Source organism: Scyliorhinus canicula, chromosome 7, assembly GCF_902713615.1.
Source record: "Scyliorhinus canicula chromosome 7, sScyCan1.1, whole genome shotgun sequence".
Classification (NCBI taxonomy): domain Eukaryota; kingdom Metazoa; phylum Chordata; class Chondrichthyes; order Carcharhiniformes; family Scyliorhinidae; genus Scyliorhinus; species Scyliorhinus canicula.
This window is the reverse complement of record NC_052152.1, coordinates 113,254,423-113,274,213: the sequence shown is the minus strand read 5'-3', so window position 1 is coordinate 113,274,213 and position 19,791 is coordinate 113,254,423. Positions and strand designations below refer to the sequence as shown.

At 49.3% G+C, this 19,791-nt stretch overlaps 1 protein-coding gene across 1 annotated transcript in view; it reads left to right on the top strand.

The window, feature by feature from the left end:
• Positions 1 to 13,673, top strand: part of LOC119969286 (purine nucleoside phosphorylase LACC1-like) — a 190,105-nt gene extending 176,432 nt beyond the window's left edge. The window contains exons 7-10 of the mRNA XM_038802703.1: positions 2,074 to 2,239; positions 12,614 to 12,839; positions 13,041 to 13,240; positions 13,343 to 13,673. Coding sequence (XP_038658631.1) covers positions 2,074 to 2,239; positions 12,614 to 12,839; positions 13,041 to 13,240; positions 13,343 to 13,356 — 606 coding nt within the window. The 3' untranslated portion in view covers positions 13,357 to 13,673. The remainder of the gene's footprint in view (positions 1 to 2,073; positions 2,240 to 12,613; positions 12,840 to 13,040; positions 13,241 to 13,342) is intronic.
• Positions 13,674 to 19,791: the final 6,118 nt, after the last annotated feature.

Genomic DNA, 19,791 nt, shown 5'->3' with positions numbered 1-19,791 from the left:
TCCCCCCCCCAAAAACGGCGGTACTCTCTCTCCCCCCCCACCACCCCCCCACAAACGCCGGTACTCTCTCCCCACCACCACCCCACAAACGCCGGTACTCTCTCCCCACCACCACCCCACAAACGCCGGTACTCTCTCTCCCCCCCACCACCACCCCACAAACGGCGGTACTCTCTCCCCACCACCCCCCACACAAACGCCGGTACTCTCCTCCTCCCCCCCGCAATCGATATTGGTAACTGAACGGCGTCAACCATCATCAATGGTTGACGCCATTAGAAACCTACCGTGATTTTCGCCGACGTGACCCGTGGCCACGTCGGAGATTTGTTGACAGTAAAAATTAAATGAAATCCCGCCGGCGCCAGCTGTTCTCAGAGGCTGCCGGCGGGATTTGCACAACGCTGGTTTTTGGCCGCTCGGAGAATTAAAAACCCGGTGGGAGCGGGAATAACGCCGCCGCCGGCCGATTCTCCGACCCTGCGTGGGGTCGGAGAATTTCGCCCCAGAAGTCCCAGCCACAGCTCAGTTGGTGGAGCGATGAAACTCGTGACATTCAAGAGGCCAGAATTGCAAGAGTGCCAAAATTCTTGAGCGGTGAGAAAGATAGCGGGTGGGATTCTCCAACAGCCGATGCCGGAATCACAATACACGATTGGGCGGAAAATTTGTCCCAACACCGAAATTGTAGCGGACGCCGGGTTCACGCCACATCTTAATTCTCCGATGCCTCGATAGCGCTGACAACGTGTTCCGGAACGCACATATAGTTAATGCAGTTTACATATCTTAGCGGGCCTGACTCAGTATTCCCCGGTACTTCCGCAATCTTCCGGCTCCACCAGGGGGAATTCCTGACGGGGAGGTTCACTTGGGCTTCTAAAAATCGGGAAACAGGCGCCAGGGCTAATGAGAGAGAAAGGAGGTTGGACACGCAAAGGCGCGACCATTTGCTGCCGAGTTGGGGGGGGGAACCAGGAGACTGGCTGTGGAGCTGGGTGACCCCCCACAGAATCAGAACTGCATGCCTGGCATAATTCTGACAATGTACAGCAACAGCACTGGGGATGGATCAGCCTGAGGGCAAAATTAAATTAGTCTTGGGCTGCATTGCAATAATTCAGGCAAACCTTGGACACCAATCCACTGCCTTGATGCAATTTGCCTATCTGGACCTTACCAGTTCCACGCTGCTTAAGTCTACGTGAGGAGAGTAACAGCAAGATGATAGACCAACCTGCAGTTATCACTTAAAACCGGAAAAAACACGCCAACTCTCTCCAGCTCTAAGGTACTGCACGTTCAGTTGGAGCAGCCTTGGCTCTGAGTCAGAGCAAAGGGCCAGAGCACACTGATCTACACTGGCACTGAGAGAGTTCCATCCTTTCAGTGTTGCCTTTTGGAAGAGGAACTAAACTGAGGTACCATCTGCCACCTCACATGGCCATCCCATGGCACTTTTATCCCTCTATCAGCATCACAAAAACAAATTATCTGGCCACATTGCTGTTTGTGGGAGCTTCCTGTGCACAAATTGGCTACCACCTTTCCAACATTACAACAGTAACTACACTTCAAAATGTACTTATTGTCTGTTGGTGGTCAGCTACTCTAACTATTCCAAGCTAATTTGACAATCTGGGGTTAAAATGGGGCCTCTGCACAGTGCTGTCCAAAGTGAAAACCTTGACCAGTTTCTCAGTGGTTTAAATGCCTATGCAGATCAGGCACTGACCTCTACCCCACAAAATAGCTCTTATCTTAGGCTGATAAAATGGCATAATGTTCAATTTAGGCCCAATTCAGACAATAAACACTTCCTCACTGATGTGAGCAGAAGAATTAATCAACGCAATATCAAAAGGCCCCAGTAAGCGGTTTCTATCATTATATTAAAGTTAAATCTGCTGTTTTCCCCCATCACTATCGGGCATTGTAACTGTGAGAGTCACTCTTCATCGTAAATAGAAATTTAGTGATCCAACTGGAATCTTAACTTCTGCTGTTTAATGTTGTATATGCACTGAGATGTTGGTTGCGATGTGCTTATTACCTTTGCTCACTTGGTAACAGGTAAGCCATGGAAACACCGTCTGGACTTTGGGTAAACTGGAGCCTGAATACTATGATGGAATTGTAACAAATTGGAAAGGCGTTACCATAGCAGCGCCAGGAGCAGATTGCATTCCTCTATTGTTTGCTGATTCTGTCCAGCAAGTATGTGGAGTAGCTCATGCAGGTACTGATAAGTTATAAATTCCATGTCCTGTGATTCTTAATTCCAAGTGCTGATCCCCATCTGGAACCTTTCTCTGTCAGGAGTCAGATGTTGCTCTTTCATTATCGCGTCTAATGTCTAAACTTGCACCTCTGTGCGGACACACTGCCACGAGGGTGAAATGTTGGTTGGTTTCCTGGCAGCGTGGGGTGGCTTAAATGGGAAAACCCACTGACAAGCAGCAGGGGCAGAGAATCCCGCCACTTGCGAACGACACAGAGCCTCCTGCTGCCGAGAACTGCGCGGCTGGGGGGCCGGAGAATCCAACAGGCTTTCACGTCTGCATAGACCCTAGCACCTTCAAGCTCTGTATTAATTCTAGACCAGTCCCTATATTTTTTACCATCAATTCACTCAGAGACACGAGTTGAAGTAAACTGTGGCTTTAATCGACTTACAACTGAGCCTGCCTGCGACTAGCTGAACTGAAGGCAAGCTCGCAAGACCGCAGCACTTTATACTTCCAGTTGTGGGCGGAGCCAAGGGCGGAGCCCTGTACATGTTCCTCATCTCCCCCTGTGGGCAGAGCCGTGCAACGGCTCACAGATGGAGCCCACAGGGACACAGTGATATACAGTGTGAATTTATGTTATACATTCACCTCACCTACTGAATTGTTCTGTGGCTATCATTCCAGCTCCAAACCAGCGGGGACACACGAGGCTTTCCCGTTGGGTTTCTTTTCAATACTCATTGAGAAACAATAGTCTTGCATTACAGCAGCGGCTGTGTAGAGCATGAACTAAAGAACAGGAGTGGGCCATTGAGCCCCGGAGTCTACCTGCCACTCAATTAGATAATGGCAAATCTGTGTCTTAGTTCTGTCTGCTGCCTTGGTTCTGTAACCCTGGAATTTCTTGCCTTACAAAAATCTTTGAATCTCAGTTAGAACATAGAACATTACAGCGCAGTACGGGCCCTTCGGCCCTCGATGTTGCGCCGACCTGTGAAACCATCTGAAGCCTATCTGACCTACACTATTCCATTTTCATCCATATGCAGAGGGCAGCAGAGCAGAGCTACTGATCAGCTGTTCTGGGGAAATTTGCATACTTGCAGTGCGGTCAGCCTAAGTTGAAGGTGGTTTGTGGAGGGACTGTTGGCAAGTGACAGTTAAACCCGAAACACTTCGTGAGTGTTTCCCACCCTACCTCCTCCTCTAACCAACCCCCCCACCCCACGGTGGTTGGGAAGCGGGAGCAGGGGCCTGTCATGAAGGTGAGTGAGTGAAGGTAAATTTGCTTATCTTTCAGCGGGAGCAGGGTTTGAGGTAATATCAGGTAAGCTCTTCCTTTCTTTTTCTTTTTCTTGTTTTTTTTTAAATCTAGAGGTGATGTCAGGGAAGGCAGTGCAATGCTCCTCCTGCAGAATGTTTGAGGTGAGGGACGCCGTCAGTGTCCCTGCTGATTTCATCTGTGGGCAGTGCACCCAACTCCAGCTCCTCAAAAACCGTGTTAGGGACCTGGAGCTTGAGCTGGATGAACTTCGGATCATTCGGGAGGCAGAGGGGGTCATAGATAGGAGCTTCAGGGAAGTAGTTACACCAAAGACTGGAGATAGATGGGTAACTGTAAGAGGGACTGGGAAGAAGCAGTCAGTGCAGGGACCCCCTGCGGTCGTTCCCCTGAGTAACAAGTATACCGTTTTGGATACTTGTGGGGGGGACGACTTACCAGGGGTAAGCCATGGGGTACGGGCCTCTGGCACGGAGTCTGTCCCTGTTGCTCAGAAGGGAAGGGGGGAAAGGAGTAGAACATTAGTAATTGGGGACTCAATAGTCAGGGCCACAGATAGGAGATTTTGTGGGAGCGAGAGAGACTCACGTTTGGTATGTTGCCTCCCAGATGCAAGGGTACGTGATGTCTCGGATCGTGTTTTCCGGGTCCTTAAGGGGGAGGGGGAGCAGCCACAAGTCATAGTCCACATTGGCACTAACGACATAGGTAGGAAAGGGGACAAGGATGTCAGGCAAGCCTTTAGGGAGCTAGGAGGGAAGCTCAGAGCGAGAACAAACAGAGTTGTTATCTCTGGGTTGTTGCCCGTGCCACGTGATAGTGAGATGAGGAATAGGGAGAGAGAGCAATTAAACACGTGGCTACAGGGATGGTGCAGGCGGGAGGGATTCAGATTTCTGGATAACTGGGGCTCTTTCTGGGGAAGGTGGGACCTCTATAGACAGGATGGTCTACATCTGAACCTGAGGGGCACCAATATCCTGGGGGGGAGATTTGTTAGTGCTCTTTGGGGGGGTTTAAACTAATTCAGCAGGGGTATGGGAACCTGGATTGTAGTTTTGGGGTACGGGAGATGGAGAGTATAGAGGTCAGGAGCACAGATTTGACTTCGCAGGAGGGTGCCAGTGTTCAGGTAGGTGGTTTGAAGTGTGTCTACTTCAATGCCAGGAGTATACGAAATAAGGTAGGGGAACTGGCAGCATGGGTTGGTACCTGGGACTTCGATGTTGTGGCCATTTCAGAGATATTGATAGAGCAGGGACAGGAATGGTTGTTGCAGGTTCCGGGGTTTAGGTGTTTTAGTAAGCTCAGAGAAGGGGGCAAAAGAGGGGGAGGTGTGGCGCTGCTAGTCAAGGACAGTATTACGGTGGCGGAAAGGATGCTAGATGGGGACTCTTCTTCTGAGGTAGTATGGGCTGAGGTTAGAAACAGGAAAGGAGAGGTCACCCTGTTGGGAGTTTTCTATAGGCCACCTAATAGTTCTAGGGATGTAGAGGAAAGGATGGTGAAGATGATTCTGGAAAAGAGCGAAAGTAACAGGGTAGTTGTTATGGGAGACTTTAACTTTCCAAATATTGACTGGAAAAGATATAGTTCGAGTACATTAGATGGGTCATTCTTTGTACAATGTGTGCAGGAGGGTTTCCTGACACAATATGTTGACAGGCCAACAAGAGGCGAGGCCACATTGGATTTGGTTTTGGGTAATGAACCAGGCCAGGTGTTAGATCTGGAGGTAGGTGAGCACTTTGGAAACAGTGACCACAATTCGGTGACCTTTACGTTAGTGATGGAAAGGGATAAGTATACCCCGCAGGGCAAGAGTTATAGCTGGGGGAAGGGCAATTATGATGCCATTAGACATGACTTAGGATGTGTTGGTTGGAGAAGTAGGCTGCAAGAGTTGGGCACACTGGATATGTGGAGCTTGTTCAAGGAACAGCTATTGCATGTTCTTGATAAGTACGTACCAGTCAGGCAGGGAGGAAGGGGTCGAGCGAGGGAACCGTGGTTTACTAAAGAAGTGGAATCTCTTGTTCAGAGGAAGAAGGAGGCCTATGTGAAGATGAGGCGTGAAGTTTCAGTTGGGGCGCTTGATAGTTACAAGGAAGCGAGGAAGGATCTAAAGAGAGAGCTGAGACGAGCAAGGAGGGGACATGAGAAGTCTTTGGCAGGTAGGATCAAGGAAAACCCAAAAGCTTTCTATAGGTATGTCAGGAATAAAAGAATGACTAGGGTAAGAGTAGGGCCAGTCAAGGACAGTGGTGGTAAGTTGTGTGTGGAGGCTGAGGAGATAAGCGAGATACTAAATGAATACTTTTCGTCAGTATTCACTCAAGAAAAAGATAATATTGTGGAGGAGAATGCTGAGACCCAGGCTATTAGAATAGATGGCATTGAGGTGCGTAGGGAAGAAGTGTTGGCAATTCTGGACAAGGTGAAAATAGATAAGTCCCCGGGGCCAGATGGGATTTATCCTAGGATTCTCTGGGAAGCCAGGGAAGAGATTGCTGAGCCTTTGGCTTTGGTTTTTAGGTCATCATTGGCTACAGGAATAGTGCCAGAGGACTGGAGGATAGCAAATGTGGTCCCTTTGTTCAAGAAGGGGAGTAGAGATAACCCCGGTAACTATAGGTCGGTGAGCCTAACGTCTGTGGTGGGTAAAGTCTTGGAGAGGATTATAAAAGATACGATTTATAATCATCTAGATAGGAATAATATGATTTGGGATAGTCAGCATGGTTTTGTGAAGGGTAGGTCATGCCTCACAAACCTTATCGAGTTCTTTGAGAAGGTGACTGAACAGGTAGACGAGGGTAGAGCAGTTGATGTGGTGTATATGGATTTCAGTAAAGCGTTTGATAAGGTTCCCCACGGTCGGCTATTGCAGAAAATACGGAGTCTGGGAATTGAGGGTGATTTAGAGATGTGGATCAGAAATTGGCTAGTTGAAAGAAGACAGAGAGTGGTAGTTGATGGGAAATGTTCAGAATGGAGTTCAGTTACGAGTGGCGTACCACAAGGATCTGTTCTGGGGCCGTTGCTGTTTGTCATTTTTATAAATGACCTAGAGGAGGGCGCAGAAGGATGGGTGAGTAAATTTGCAGACGACACTAAAGTCGGTGGAGTTGTAGACAGTGCGAAGGATGTTGCAGGTTACAGAGGGACATCCCATCACCGGCGCCTGGCAACCTCTTCCCCAGCGACTCTGCACCTTGGAACACATCCCCAGCACAATGCCGCGACGGTGCACCAGCAAACCATGGCAACCACAAACACACCGCATCCATGCCCGGCAGTGCTGCCCATGCATATTCCCCACCATGCCCCGCCTGCCCACCCGCAAACCATGCAGCTTTCGGCACACAATGTCCCCCTCTGTGCCCCTGTAAGAGACGTTGGCGCACAATTGGTGGGAAAGGGCCCAGACGGACGCCAGCTTGCCGGACCTGGCGGTCCTCATCCCTTATGGGGAACAAGCCCTGGACGTCGTAGGAGTGGCCGAGGACAGATCAGTCACTGACGTTGAGATTGGCCTACGATGCAGAGGTAAGTATCCATCGGCCAAGCCCCCATGATGATCTGTCACACGTGAGTTGTTCATGCCAGCATGATGACCTGCTGTCCAAGGGAACACCTCAGAGGAGAGCTCCGTGAATGCCATCATCAGGGCATCACAGCTGTCATCCCCACCTTCCACCAACGCAGAGAGACACACCTCGGTTGGCGACAATAGTGGACAGGTGTCAGCGGCACATTCTGGTGAGCACCTCTCAGTTGCCAATGCACATCAGGTAGAGACAGGAATGTCCAAGGGAGACAACAGTCGGAGGTCTGCAGAATCTCAGAACCCAGCTGAGCCCAGTCAGGTGCTGAGCCTCTTGACCAGGTTTACCCGGAGCTGATGCAGTTGATAGGGTGCGGCTGTGAGATTCAAAGGGGACGTCAGCGACACTCCAGAAGGCCCATAGCTAATTGGAGGAGACCCAAAGCCTAAGGGTGCAGGAGATTGTGCCGGCAATGCGTGGCACCGAGGCCAACACTTCTCGGGTGGAGACTGCAGAAGAGAGTCTGAAACACAATGTCAGTAGCAATGAATTGTGGTGTCCAAGGCATGGCTCAGTCAGTGACGGCCATGGCTGAGGACCTAGACAGCATGTCCCCAATGTGTCCTTGATGCAGGCGAATCTTTCCAAGGTGCTATTGAGCATGTCCCAGTCTCAGGTGTGCATTTCTGAAGCATTCCAGAGCATGTCCTGGTCACTGAGGACCGTGTCCCATGTGCAGGTGGACATTGGCAACATTAGCAAAGCATGGTCCGATCACAGAGGAGCTTTGCGGAGGGCCTCACACCATGGTGCAGACATAGGGGAGCCACCAGAGCTGGCAGAGCCAGGTGAAGTAGGAGCATCCAGAGCTCAGTCCAGCTGCCCTTCCACCCCAAGGTGACTCGCAGAGCCCCACGACAGGGAGGCGATGGTGGTCACCAGCTCTCCCAAGACCAAACACCCTCTCAACAATGGCATGTCTCAGAGTTAGCACACAGAACAGGTTGGCACAACGAGGCATGTGCCACTGCCAAGTTGGCAGATGCCCTCCTGCCCCAGCCTCTCCTGAGGGCACCCGCCAAGAGAATCAAAGGCCTCTGGTTGCAGTAAACAGCAGTCTTCCCCTGTCTCTAATGTGTATTCTGGAGACACATCTAGACGTAGCGGTGCAGCACGGGGGGCGAAGTACATTGAAGAACACTGGTGGGGGGGGGGGGTGGCGCATGGTTGAGGGGGCTCACGGGTGGGATGGGGTGGGGGTGCGATGACGGACGAAGCCATGTCCTATTGGAAGCGGGCGAGAATGATGGCCTCCCTGGTCCTCCAGGCATTCCGGACACTCACCACTTCTCCTCCATCTTCTGTATGATCCCGCGGGGCCTCCCCGGACCTGTCCTCCAGCCCTACCTGTTCCTGCTCCTCCTCCTCTGAGGTGGACACATGTCCCTCCTCCTCCAGCTCCAGCACACCGTCCTGCTGCTGTGCCAAGTTGTGCAGAGCACTGCAGGCCGCCACAAAGCGGGCGGCCCTCTGGGGGGGTGTACTGCAGTGCACCACAAAAGTGGCCGAGGCATTGGAACCATATTTTGAGCATTCTGATGCACCGCTCAATAACGTGAGCGCATGGTGGCCACATGGGTCTCGTTATATCAGGTCTCGTTATGTCGGGTCTCTGCATTGGCCACCTGTTTTTGTGCTGGCATCATTAGCCAAGACACAAGTGGGTACCTCTTATGCTCCAGGAGCCATCAGGGCGCCCTGTGGTGTCCCTCGAAGATGCCAGGGATCTCCAAGTGTCCCAGGATGTAGCTGTTGTGCACACTCCCTGGGAAGCGTGCACACACGTGCATGAACTTCATGTGGAGGTCACCCACAAGCTGGACGTTCAGGGAGTGGAACCCCTTCCTGTTGATGTAGGGCACTCCCAGACCGTCCGGTGTGCACAAGGCAAAATGCGTGCCATCCACTACCGCGTGGACCTGGGCATCCAGGCGAAAGCGGAGCATCCTGCTGCCCGGGCATCCTGTTGGACTTGGTCCAGGTCAAAGTTTATACAGTCAGCTGCCCGGGCAAGCTTCACTTGTTGGCTGTTGATTTGGAAACGCCACACAAGTCCCCGCTTGTGCCTAGACTGAAACCGAGGCGCAGAAGTTCAGGGCTACGGTGACCTTGACAGCCACCGGGAGCCGGCATACTCTACCAAGTGGCGCCAGGTCCGCGAGGACATGGCACATGTGCCACACCAACGCCTTGTTGAGGTGGAGCCTCCTGCAGCACATACTGTCCGACTTCAGTTTGAAAGACCAAATATGCTTGTACATTTTGGGCTGTTGCTGGCCTCCCACTCTGGGTCCCTCCCTGGCCTGATGGACGGTCACATCCTCAGAGTGTGGGTGTGCCCATGCACATGGCACAGCCTCGAGCCAAGGTCAATGCTGCTGCCACTGCCTTCTCCAGCATCTGGCCACCTGTCCTGCCAATGTCACTGTGAGGGCAGCTTCCGCGGGGTCCACAATAGCATCCATCATGTGAGATCTGTAAAGAATTGGAGAGGGTGAGGGACAGACAATCAGCTATGGCTTCCACCCAGGACCGGCGGGTCCCCCAGGTGTCCTCCACCCTCACATCCCCTTCCTTCACTCATGGTGCCATCCAACACACCCTGCACATGTAACCCACCCGGCCACAGCAGGGGCCCCTGGGCACCGGACCCCAGATCCAGTATCCCAGACACCCGCTGGTAATGTTATCTGGACCAGGTGCTTGTTCCCTCCCTCGGTCCCACAAACACCCATTGGTTGCAGGATGTCGCCAGAGCTGTGGTCCAGCTCTTGGGTGTTGAAATGTTGGCTGCTGCCTCTATGGTGTTGCTTCCTCCGGAGTTCAGGCAAAGTGTCCAGGCCTCACAGATGCTTGGGATGCTAGGCAGTAACAACCCCCTGCTTCGTGGCAAGTGTACCCATGGAACTCCACTTGGATATAGTTTAGTTTAATAATAAATCCATAATGTAAAAAAAATAATTGGAATACAGAGCAAACAGCAATGCACTGAATTACCCACTGTACACCATGGACAAAACACAGTAAACAATCAACAAAAAGTATAGGAATGCATGCGTGTAGTGCGTGCATGTCGACGAGAGTGTGCGTATGTGAAGGAGTATATGAATGAATGTTTGCATGCGCATGCCTGTGTGCACATGTGTAAATGAGCAGCACTGTCCACTGGAAAAGGACACACTGACGTGAGGCACGGCGGAAGAGAGAGAGAAAACACCCCTCCCCTCCCAAGAGAGGGCACAGTTCAGTCCCAGAACAATGTCATACTACAAAAGGCAAGACATATTACAGAGCAAACACACAAATCACAAAACAGGTCACAGTACAATGAAAATACCAACTTTACACCATCAACAAAACCAATAAACGATCAATAAGAAAACTAAGCCACCAGCACCTGAAGCAGCCCACACTCCCCACCCCCCCACACCACCCCACCCAGCCCACTACACCCAGGCCCCACCAGCAGCCCCACAACAGTGGAAGGGCACCAAATGTTGCCATGTAGCAAGGCGGAAGGGAGAGACAGAACATCTCTCCCCCTCACCACGGGTAACTGGCCAAACCCCAGGCTACAGAAGCAGGAGGGGCTGCAACTGGCAAGCACACAGCCACTAGGCGAGAAACAATAAACAGCAATAACACAATATCAAGCATAAAATTCCCCACCGGTTAAACAGAAAACACCAACATTACAAAAGGAAATGAAAAAACTCCACCAACTTGCACGGCTCCTAAATTGGGAGCAGCAGACAGCACTAACACAAAAAGTCACCCACAGTCCACAAAGGCATCCCGATACAACCTTCGAGTTGCTCAGTCGAATCAGGCCACCTCCCCTCCTCTCCTGCAGTACCAGCATCTGATCTCCCGACACCACCTAGTTCCAGGGCTGGGCCACAGGAACACAGGAGACATCAACAAGTGACACAGTTCCAGACATAAGTCAATAAACAGTCAAAAGTCAAGAAACAAAATGTTCCAACGAAGATAGCAACAAACTGAAAAAGCAAACCCTCCTCTATATTCAGCCTGATTGCTGCCAGCCAAAATCCTCCTATACCTCATTCCAGGTCAAAGAAGCAGAAGAGGCAGCTGCAAGCAGAAACACTGATAAGTCACACATTGATGGACAGATCATTTTTCCGACAAAGTTCTGGACATGATATCACATTCTCAAGCTGCAAGCAGAAACACAGCCCCAGGCATTGCAGTAGCAGGCAGTCTTCCTTCTTTCTCTCCCCCTCTGTCAGCTTCCAGTCGTAGAATTGCAAAACAGGAACAGTGAGGACCTGAAAGCCACAGTAACACAAAGCATAGTAAAGGAATGAGAAAACTCCCGGCCCCTTTTTCAGACCGGTAGTAGGATTGTCCACAGCCTTCCTTTGCTTCATTCCAGCCTTCAGAAAAGGCAGCAGCAAACAAAACACTGGGTCTTCAAGCAGTTTTGCACCCAAAAGCAAGGAGCACAGAGCACACGCAACCTGCAGCCACTTGGGAATATTTTGTTTATTAAACACTCAGCGGTAACAAAGATTTGAAAATGAATGATGTAACTTTCCACAAATTACACTAGCCAGTAAATACCGTTCCATATTGGTACCAACACAAAGTACAGAAGACTCTGTACTTTTGATACTGTCAATAAACTAAAATATTTGAAGGTTGTGTTTGCAGCTTGCTCCTGCTGGTGGCTGCAGATGCCTGGAGGCTGCTGTTTCTGTTTACCTCTTTTCTGTAGCCGGAAAGAAGGACAATTTTTTCCAAGTTTCCTGGGTCCTGGAAAACCGGGCTCAGAGGGACGTTTGAGTTCAGAAGGCAATCCGGTTTGGAGCAAGAAGACGCTGTCCCAAAAGGGCCAGCTGCTAACACCGCTGAAGAAATGCTTTTGCAGATTGCTAATGCTTTTGGTATTGGTGTGGTGAGTGCTACATGTAACTGGAATGTCACCGCAGGTTAAACACGCTAGAAGTCAAGAATGTTCAACTGCATCTTGAGCATCAGTGGAACATGTGGATGCCAGGATTTGGTTCTGGTGAGATTGGGCTGTATGGGATGGCCTGCACAGCTGTGGCTCCTGGACAGAGAATCAATACCAATCACTTGGCACCCAGAACACACTCCCCATCCCCCCACCTCATCAGCGGAAAGGCACACCAGCCCACCCCACCGGATTTCGATTTTGGCCTCTTTCACTATCTAACCAGCCCGCTTATTTTCACACCCAGCAACGAGGCCATTAGATCACGCCCTCTGTTTTCATAGATGGCGTCTGAACAAAAAGATGATTATATTTGACACAAAATGTCTTCATGAATGGTCACCTGCTGCCTGGTGAATTTTTAATGAACATTTCCTTCCATTACAATTCACTCCCCCACTTTCCAATCATCCGCTCTATTCCCATTCCCTCCCCACCCTCTGATCACCTCCCCTCGCCAACCTGGTATTTGTTCTAATTAACTGGCATGGTGTTTGCTCATTCCTCTCAGGGTGGAAGGGTACGCTGGCAGGGGTTGCTATGGCTACAGTGAGCGTGATGATGACTGAATTTGGCTGCAGTGCAAGAGATATCCTGGTGGTGATGGGTCCTTGTATAGGCCCATGTTGTTTCACACTTCACCAAGAGGCAGCTGGAGAGTTTATGAAGATCGATACCAGCTGTGTGAAAGGGGCCAACTCTCCCCTTCCATCTATTGACCTTAGACGTGCCACAAGGTAAATGTAGAAACTGCAATTTGTTACCACTTCAGATGACCTTCTAAAGTAGAAAAGCTTTGTCAGAGGTTTTTTTTCTGATTTTATTGCTTGAATGATCTAAGATGAGAATACATACAAAAATATTTAATATGGCTATTTTTAAAATGGGGAATGCAGGAGGGAAGCATTGTACAAAATGTTGAACTTTTTCTTCCGAAGAGTTTTACTGGAACGTGGAGGGATTCTCTCTGAAAACATAAGTGATGATTCCACAAGCAGTGAATGTGGGGAAGTGACCCTTTGCACCACCTGCCATCCGGACATGTTCTTTTCATACAATCGGGATGGAAATAACTTTGGAACTCAAATTGGATTTATCTCTGCCAGAGAACTCGCCGTAAACCTCCCATCCCGTGCAGGTAATTAGTTTATCTGGCTACAGACAGACAGTTATGAGATGCATTGTTTTAAGTTTTTAATACTAGTTCTCCCAAGACTGAAACCAAAGGTTTGTCTTCCAGAAGTCGTGTTATAGAATGGATAGGTGTGCAGCAGGGCCCCCTGCTGGAAACCACAACACACTGCACTGAATTCAGGAGGAACACAAAATATCCTGCTGCCTTCGAGAAATGTCCTTTCGCACAAAGAAGCTTCTGCAAATTGGCTAATGGGATCCTATTCATACAAAAAGTTCACATTTTAGTAGAAATGTTCATGTTTTCAGAAGAAGTAAGATATGTATTTGTATGGGCCATCCCAAAACACTTCACAGCCAAGTAAGTATTTTTGAAGTGTAGTCACTATTGTAATGGACTCTTACACAAGCATCTGGCCAGTAAAGGAACATAACGCAATAATTGTCACACTTGTCTGCTGTGCAACCTGTGATCTCGCAGGTCTCAATCTGGATTGTTAAAAAAGATCCATGCCTTCTTGCACATATCCCTCTCATCTGTTCTGATGATCAGGTTTATACAGCAGCAAGGCAGTGAGATCAGAAGGGGTATGTGGCTGACGTCATTTGAATGGTTCCCCCCCCCCCCCACCTCCCCAAACCTGGTGGCAATCAATGCAAATATTCGAGGAGGGGTGGTGTCCCCCCCTCCTCGATGGTGGCGTCGGGAGGGGGGTGGCGTCGGAAGGTGAATCAGATCAGATTGTAATTGTCTATTTTGTGTTGCTGACCAAGATCAAGTTCCCAATCATAAACTCCTTAAGCTATGTGCTATCATGTCACATTTTATGATCTTTACCTGTTTGCCACAAAGGTGACTTTGAACCGGAAGGGGATTCACTCCCAAAACACGCAAGGTAGTTGAAAATGTTGATTTAGGTCTATTAAGTGGGACCAGACAAAATAGACAATATAAGTCTCATTTTTGCACATCATATCTGTTGATAGCATTTTCCAGAAAATTTCCCGCCTGTATTGATGAATTTGTTTCATTCCTTGGCCTTGGCTGATCAGACACTGGCTGTCACATCTCCCACAGCAAAATGAGAGGTGGTGGTTTAATTACCTCGTCCTGACAGAGGGAGGGGAGGGATAGACACAGACGTAGGATGCCTACAGTGCAGAAGGAAGCCATTTGGCCCATCGAATCTGGACTGACCCTCTGAAAGAGCACCTTCCTGGGCTCACCCACCTGCCTTTTCCCCGTAACCCCACCTAACCTGCACAAATTTGGACACAAAAGACAATTTAGCATGGCCAATCCACTACTGAGTAGAGAAATGGCTAATATTGTGCCATGACTTGTGTGTGAAGACTGCAGCTCAGAAAAATTAGTTTTATGGGAAACGGAGAACAACATTTTGCAACTGGACTTTTCACGGGTAACACTGCGTTGAAAAAGTGAATACGAGGCTCTCTCTGGGTGAATGATGCCTATATGCCAAAGGATTGTTTATAAGAATGAACTATAAACTAAGAACTAAAAACCTTTAAAAAAAGGCTTCTGAGATTTCAGCTGCAATAACCTGAAATCAACGTTCTCAAGACGAGACCCTGGGTGGGATTCTCTTAGCCCGGGGCCAGGCTGGAGAATCGGCGCCATTGGTGCTGGTGTTGTTGGCGTGGCGCCGGTCGGGGGCCGTTCTACGTGGCCCCCCCTGTCGATTCTCCACCCGGGGTGTGTCGAGCGGCCACAGTAAAAAAAACCCGAGTCCCGCAGGGGGCGTTCTAATCTTCTCTCAGCCGGCTGGACCTCGGCATGGCGGGGGGGGGGGGGGGGGGGATCGAATCCTCGGGGGGGGGCCTCCTTTGTGGCCTGGCTCACAGTTGGGGCCCACCGATCGGCCGGCCAGCCTCTCGGGCTGGGGGCCTCCTTTCTTCCGCACCAGCCCCTTTAGCCCTACGCCATGTTGCATCGGGGCCGGAGCGGAGAAGTGAGCCATTGCGCATGCACGCGTTGGCACCGGTGCCACTGCTCATGCGTCAACTGGACCCTGCAGCACCCAGTTGACGCCGGGATCAGCAGCTGGGGTGGCGAGGGTCACTCCAGTGCCATGCTGGCCCCCTATAGGGGCCAGAATTGCTGATCCTAAGGCCGTGTTGACGCCGTCGAGAAACAGAGAATCCCACCCCCTGAGTTTGGAAACTCAAAGCAGTGCACACCCTCCAGTGCGGGCCTGGCCAGTTCTCTCTATTATGTAGTATTTTAAATTCAGGTTATGAGTCTTGAGACTTGTATGACTGTCCAAATAAGCACATAACTAAAGTCTTTGTGAGTGAAATAAAGTTGTATTGAATCAAGTTTGTGTTGAGTCCTATTTGTCTGATCCGTCAGCTGAAACCAGTAGAGGGCAGCAACACCACCTAACCTGTGTGTCTTTGGACTGTGGGAGGAAACCGGAGCACCCAGAGGAAACCCACGCAGACACGGGGAGAACATGCAAACTCCACACATCCAAGACTTGAATTGAACCTGGGTCCCTGGCTCTGTGAGGCAGCAGTGCTAGTCACAGAGCCATCAGAGCACCTTTATATTCTGGTTACATGATTATACTGAAGTCAGATGCCTTATCCATTAGGCCATGAGACCACCGCACTCTGTTTCTCTCTCCACAGATGCTGCCTGACCTGCTGTGTTTTTCCAGCACTTTCTGCAGTATTTTGTTTTATATGAAGGTTAAGCATTTTGCTGCTTCAATGTGGATGTTTTTCTCTTCTCTCTCACACTCGGGTGTTCTTCTCTCATGCTCTCAAGTCAGTTGAAAGCGGTTTGAGCCTGTGAGAGATGGAAGTACCCTAATATCCTGGCTGTGATACAAACATTTACTTCCTTAATGAGAAAGTTTAATGACCCCCCCCTTTTCAGGAACCACTAAACCTCACAGTGAATTCAAACCTGTTAACTTAGAACATAGAACGATACAGCGCAGTACAGGCCCTTCGGCCCTCGATGTTGCACCGACATGGAAAAAAACTAAAGGCCATCTAACCTACACTATGCCCTTATCATCCATATGCTTATCCAATAAACTTTTAAATGCCCTCAATGTTGGCGAGTTCACTACTGTTGCAGGTAGGGCATTCCACGGCCTCACCACTCTTTGCGTAAAAAACCCACCTCTGACCTCTGTCCTATATCTATTACCCCTCAATTTAAGGCTATGTCCCCTCGTGCTGGCCACCTCCATCCGCGGGAGAAGGCTCTCGCTGTCCACCCTATCTAACCCTCTGATCATTTTGTATGCCTCTATTAAGTCACCTCTTAACCTTCTTCTCTCTAACGAAAACAACCTCAAGTCCATCAGCCTTTCCTCATAAGATTTTCCCTCCATACCAGGCAACATCCTGGTAAATCTCCTCTGCACCCGTTCCAAAGCTTCCACGTCCTTCCTATAATGAGGCGACCAGAACTGTACGCAATACTCCAAATGCGGCCGTACTAGAGTTTTGTACAACTGCAACATGACCTCATGGCTCCGGAACTCAATCCCTCTACCAATAAAGGCCAACACACCATAGGCCTTCTTCCCAACCCTATCAACCTGGGTGGCAACTTTCAGGGATCTATGTACATGGACACCGAGATCCCTCTGCTCATCCACACTACCAAGAATTTTACCATTAGCCAAATATTCCGCATTCCTGTTATTCTTTCCAAAGTGAATCACCTCACACTTCTCCACATTAAACTCCATTTGCCACCTCTCAGCCCAGCTCTGCAGCTTATCTATGTCCCGCTGTAACCTGCAACATCCTTCCGCACTGTCTACAACTCCACCGACTTTAGTGTCGTCTGCAAATTTACTCACCCATCCTTCTGCACCCTCCTCTAGGTCATTTATAAAAATGACAAACAGCAACGGCCCCAGAACAGATCCTTGTGGTACGCCACTCGTAACTGAACTCCATTCTGAACATTTCCCATCAACTACCACTCTCTGTCTTCTTTCAACTAGCCAATTTCTGATCCACATCTCTAAATCACCCTCAATCTCCAGACTCCGTATTTTCTGCAATAGCCGACCGTGGGGAACCTTATCAAACGCTTTACTGAAATCCATATACACCACATCAACTGCTCTACCCTCGTCTACCTGTTCAGTCACCTTCTCAAAGAACTCGATAAGGTTTGTGAGGCATAACCTACCCTTCACAAAACCATGCTGACTATCCCTAATCATATTATTCCTATCTAGATGATTATAAATCGTATCTTTTATAATCCTCTCCAAGACTTTACCCACCACAGACGTTAGGCTCACCGGCCTATAGTTACCGGGGTTATCTCTACTCCCTTCTTGAACAAAGGGACCACATTTGCTATCCTCCAGTCCTCTGGCACTATTCCTGTAGCCAATGATGACATAAAAATCAAAGCCAAAGGCTCAGCAATCTCTTCCCTGGCTTCCCAGAGAATCCTAGGATAAATCCCATCAGGCCCCGGGGACTTATCTATTTTCACCTTGTCCAGAATTGCCAACACTTCTTCCCTACGCACCTCAATGCCATCTATTCTAATAGCCTGGGTCTCAGCATTCTCCTCCACAATATTATCTTTTTCTTGAGTGAATACTGACGAAAAGTATTCATTTAGTATCTCGCTTATCTCCTCAGCCTCCACACACAACTTCCCACCACTGTCCTTGACTGGCCCTACTCTTACCCTAGTCATTCTTTTATTCCTGACATACCTATAGAAAGCTTTTGGGTTTTCCTTGATCCTACCTGCCAAAGACTTCTCATGTCCCCTCCTTGCTCGTCTCAGCTCTCTCTTTAGATCCTTCCTCGCTTCCTTGTAACTATCAAGCGCCCCAACTGAAACTTCACGCCTCATCTTCACATAGGCCTCCTTCTTCCTCTTAACAAGAGATTCCACTTCTTTGGTAAACCACGGTTCCCTCGCTCGACCCCTTCCTCCCTGCCTGACTGGTACGTACTTATCAAGAACATGCAATAGCTGTTCCTTGAACAAGCTCCACATGTCCAGTGTGCCCAACCCTTGCAGCCTACTTCTCCAACCTACACATCCTAAGTCATGTCTAATGGCATCATAATTGCCCTTCCCCCAGCTATAACTCTTGCCCTGCGGGGTATACTTATCCCTTTCCATCACTAACGTAAAGGTCACCGAATTGTGGTCACTGTTTCCAAAGTGCTCACCTACCTCCAGATCTAACACCTGGCCTGGTTCATTACCCAAAACCAAATCCAATGTGGCCTCGCCTCTTGTTGGCCTGTCAACATATTGTGTCAGGAAACCCTCCTGCACACATTGTACAAAGAACGACCCATCTAATGTACTCGAACTATATATTTTCCAGTCAATATTTGGAAAGTTAAAGTCTCCCATAACAACTACCCTGTTACTTTCGCTCTTTTCCAGAATCATCTTCGCCATCCTTTCCTCTACATCCCTAGAACAATTAGGTGGCCTATAGAAAACTCCCAACAGGATGACCTCTCCTTCCCTGTTTCTAACCTCAGCCCATACTACCTCGGAAGAAGAGTCCCCATCTAGCATTCTTTCCGCCGCCGTAATAGATAGATAGATAGATAGAGAAATACAGCACAGAACAGGCCCTTCGGCCCACGATGTTGCGCCGAACTTTTGTCCTAGGTTAATCATAGAATTTTGGACAATTTGTCATGGCCAATCCACCCAACCTGCACATCTTTGGACTGTGGGAGGAAACCGGAGTACCCGGAGGAAACCCACGCAGTCACGGGGAGGATGTGCAGACTCCACACAGACAGTGACCCAAGTCGAAATCGAACTTGGGACCCTGGAGCTGTGAAGCAATTGTGCTATCCACAATGCTACCGTGCTGCCCTTAAGAAGTTAACCTACACTCCCTTATTCTACCCTAATCCAAGTACCTATCCAATAGCCGCTTGAAGGTCCATAAATTTTCCGACTCAACTACTACCACAGGCAGTGCATTCCATGCCCCCACTACTCTCTGGGTAAAGAACCTAATACTGTCCTTGACTAGCAGCGCCACACCTCCCCCTCTTTTGCCCCCTTCTCTGAGCTTACTAAAACACCTAAACCCCGGAACCTGCAACAACCATTCCTGTCCCTGCTCTATCCATATCTCTGAAATGGCCACAACATCGAAGTCCCAGGTACCAACCCATGCTGCCAGTTCCCCTACCTTAAGAGGGGTAATTCTTTGTATATTAGGAGGAGCAATATTGTGAGAAAACTCTATTAATTTTATTCAAATATTAATGGTTAAATAAACCAGCTTGTTGATTTGTAGTTGCTCGAGGTTCTCAATGTGAACTTGAGCAAAGTCAAGCTTGAACATTTATCGAAAGCAGACCTAAGGCATGTGCAGGATCAACATATCCGCAAAGAGGTACCTTATCATTACAGCCTCTGGGTCATGTTATTGTATGATTAAACACTGGGCAGTGAAAGATTCTCCTGGTGACAGGAAGTGGTGGTTCTAAACCTGAGGGAATAAATTAGACCTGAAATTTGTAACACCGTGCAGCATCAGCATCTAGTGT